Raw genomic sequence first — 3,953 nt, 5'->3', positions numbered from 1 at the left:
CAAATGACAAATGAGTTATGAGCAAATAATACCATATAATTTTTAAAAACATAGCCATTCTTAAATATTTTTTGAATAAATAAATATTTTTAAATTTAATCAACTGAAAATAATATCCGTACAATTGTGTGAGTCAAATTCTAGTTTTATTGATGCATGTTATATATTAGTGCTGCATGTTTTAGGTAACATTTTAATGATGCACGTTTTTAAAAATCTCCGTTATTAAAATTATGCACGTAAAGATAACTCATGAGTTTTTTTGGTTGATTAAATGACATTATGTCCAAATTTATTTAAAGATATTTCATTAAGGTAACTGAAAAAGACAAACAGTAAAATAGAAAGTTTAAATTCATTTAAGCATATTTCATTAATGTAAATGAAAAGACAAGTAATAAATTATGCAGTTTTATTCGTTTTAGGATATTTCATAAATGCAACAAAAAAAAACAAGCAAAAAAAAAGGAATTTAATTAATGAAGTAAGAACATTTTCAAATGGGTACTTCTCTTTTAATAATATAGATTTTTGGCATCTTTCAGCATGTGTTATGTGTGTATTTATTACGCACATGCATACTTATTGTCGTTAGTTTGATATTATAATTCCTCTAAGTAATCATTAGACATCAATACCACCCATGTCGATACATATGATAGAACCCTTGTGAATGGACAGCAACGATTCTCAAAGCTGAAAACCAGATATCGTTTGCTAACGTGCGCCCCTTTGTAAAGTGTTCAAAAGAAACCACATGTAACGTTTTATGTGATGATCCATGAGGATGATCGACGAACGTTGTGTGATATATCATAATTGAGAATCCTCATATTCTGAAAAGTGAAAACTCTTGGCAATTTGTCCTCGGATGCCATTTGGATTCCATAATATAACAATAATATTAAGAAATCAATAAAAGTTTTCAAAATGTTACCCGCAGACACTACTATAGGCGAAATCCAACTCATTCCAAGGTGGATACATGGTCGGCTAATTAGGAATGAAGGACAAACGGTGTGACTGGATCTAGTTGCATGTCCTCCGTATATTAATAGTTAAGAAGCCCAATTTTTTTTATAAATTTATACTTTTATACAAAATTATTAAAAAATAAAATTGAAAAAGGTTCAAAAATATTTTATATATGTATATGATTTTATTTTTATCTCAAAATATGCAAAAATTTACTGGTAAAATTTTAAAAAGTATTTTAAACATTAAATAACTATAAATTTTAAAGGAAAAAAAAAATTGCCCTATGACCCCCTAAGTGTTAAGCCGCCCTGGGTGGATATGGCAAAGTGCTCGATGTATGATTGGCTACTGGAGTTTGATCTCTGTCTTCAACTTTCATAAGATATGCTACTAACAACAACACTATGTACCTCTAAGCGGGGTGTGTGTTTTAGGAATGACCTTAGAGAAAGAGATCTAGATAAATGTGGTAAAAAAATTATACATAGCAATCTTTTGTAGAGACAATAGTCCATGTGTAGTGACATTGCTGACATTCTCTAGATACTATGTCACAGTTCTTGGCGTCATAGCATATCATCAGCCATGTCGACGATAGCTTGAACAAAACCTGGTCTCATCGAATATCTAACATCTTCACTTGACCATATTTTTTATGGGTTCCCGTCTTATGAATCTTGACCCAACTACTAGCAATCTTCCAAATCTCCATACACCATCGTCTATCATCCATAAGTTCCTACGGCTTTTTCATATAACGTGAAAAAAGCGAGATTTTTGTGATCATTGGATGTCAAGGCGGAAGGATGGAGATTAAAGAGTTGAGAAAGTCCGTTTGTAGAGAGAAAGAAAAGATCTTAAAATCATTAGTGATCCATTTGACGTGAACATGAGACGAGAGTTGTAGTAGATAGGGACATGGTCTTCACATTCGTTTCCAACAGGATACTTTTAGACGACCATCTCCGACACTGATATCGATATCAACTTTGGTCCAAGTCGTGATCAGGCCACTAGGAAACCTTCTTTTACGGTGTTCGTGAAACTATCAGTCAGGGATCGAGAATGTTTGTTTTGAAAGATATAGATGCATTTTTTTTACCTGACTTGGGTTATCTAAAATAATAATACTTTAGACTATTGTAACTGAGTTAACCAACGAGTCCATTGTATAAACTTTAGAACTAGATTGAAAATTGTAAAGAATTACAGTATGAAGACAGAATCAAAAACAGCTACCAGGTGCGGAAGGTGCGAGGTTTGGTCTGAGCTTTGTTGAAATCTGATCTGGGTTTAGCTCTTTGAAGATCTGATTTGGGTTTAGCTTCCTCCACGAATATAACTCTTCCATCCAAAAACTGTACACATACCAAATCAGAATTTTAAAAGAACACAAGCGTGTGTGTGCGTGTGATTGTTGAGCAGAGTTACCTTTCCGTGCATCCCTTGAATAGCTTTCATGGACTCCTCCTCAGTCTCATACCTCAGGAAAGCAAATCCTCTTGGTCTATTTGCTACCTTATCCATCACCAAGTTAACTACACGGGGAACATGAGTTAAACATTTTAGATTCTCTTACCTGATCATCCTACAGACACCTAGTTAAAATAAGATGTGGCAGAAAGTGAAACAAGGGAGAGGTTATGGGGGTTACCAAGTGTAAGCTTGCCAAATTGTTCAAAAACATTTCTTAAGTTATCTTCAGTTGTACGGAAAGAAAGCCCTGTCTCCCAATAAAAAAAACATCAAACTCTTGTCATTAGAGAGTTCAAGTCTCATAAAGCAAAATACAAACGAGGAGTCAAAGCAACAAAGTAGAACCATAAACACCCATTACAACAAAGGTCATGTACTTATAAATTCCACTTATCATTCATGAGTTGGAGATGAATTAAAAACAGAGAGACATTCTAAGAAAATTGGAAAAAAAAGACAGAGGGAGAGAGAAAAAAAGGGAAGGGAGCTTTACCACTAACATACAGTTTCGTCTTCGGACCAGAGATAGAAGACGGTGGAGATGACGAATCCGGTGAAGAGAGACAACCAGAAACTAACAATCCCCCGACGTCGTGGCGTCTTGGAGCTGGATTCACGACGGTTCCGACATTGATTCGTCCGCGCCAGCTACGTAAACAGACAGACGAAGAGAAGCAGCAGCAAGTGGTGACTGAGAAGTTAGGTCTTAAGAAGCGATCTCCAGAACACGACGGATTAACAGCGACTATCCCTAAGCTACTCGCCATCCTTTCTTCTTCTTCTTCTTCTTTTTCCTCGGATCCTAATATCCTATCGCAAACGCTCAACTTGATTTGTTGAGGGTCAAATTGGTATTTTCCATTCGGTTTATACTAAACCATTTCATTCGAGTTGGTTAGATAAAATGTGAACCGAATATATAAATAAGAACAAATGTAACTGCTACGTTGACTCTTTCTCGTCTTAAGATCTACAAATAGATTGGTGATCCATTTTATATACACAATTACAGATTGCAGGAAGCCAACCATTAAAGTAACTAGGGTAACTGCCTCCGCGCTTGTAGACATATTTCTTGTTTCATCTCAATATTTGTTAGGGTTATTGTAGCTGTGAATTTTGCGTTTTGGGTTGATCATTGTTTTTTAAGTTTTTTATTGTTATAGTGCACTGTTCTCTACTCATGAAGGACTAAACTGTGTTAGTAATGTGATTGATATAGTTCGTGGTGTTGCTTGCTGTGTCACTGAGACTTATTGCTTGTGTGTCTTTTTAATTTGTTACTTGTACTGTTGAGATTACATAAATTATATTAAAGTTGTTGAGAGTACCTTTTGTTTCTGGATATTTTTTCTCAAGTTTAGTTGTGTAAGTTGTGTGTATTAAATAATAATTTTTTTTATTCTTATTATGTTGGTTATATGCTTTTTTATTTTTAAACTTGTTGCTTTTACCGGACCTTTAAAACAAATACATGAAGACTTGTAGAAATAACTATA

General features: G+C 34.3%; 1 protein-coding gene across 1 annotated transcript; it reads right to left on the bottom strand.

The window, feature by feature from the left end:
- Positions 1-2,095: 2,095 nt before the first annotated feature.
- Positions 2,096-3,273, bottom strand: LOC106298598 (U11/U12 small nuclear ribonucleoprotein 35 kDa protein-like). The gene is made up of 4 exons (XM_013734731.1): positions 2,948-3,273; positions 2,633-2,701; positions 2,410-2,516; positions 2,096-2,336 (listed from the first exon to the last, which is right to left on the bottom strand). The coding sequence occupies exons 1-4, from the start codon at positions 3,219-3,221 to the stop codon at positions 2,214-2,216; spliced, it is 573 nt and encodes a 190-aa protein (XP_013590185.1). The 5' UTR covers positions 3,222-3,273; the 3' UTR covers positions 2,096-2,213.
- Positions 3,274-3,953: the final 680 nt, after the last annotated feature.

Source organism: Brassica oleracea, chromosome C6 (genome assembly GCF_000695525.1).
Source record: "Brassica oleracea var. oleracea cultivar TO1000 chromosome C6, BOL, whole genome shotgun sequence".
NCBI lineage: Eukaryota > Viridiplantae > Streptophyta > Magnoliopsida > Brassicales > Brassicaceae > Brassica > Brassica oleracea.
The sequence above is the reverse complement of the archived record's forward strand: the minus strand, read 5'-3'. Positions and strand labels throughout refer to the sequence as shown.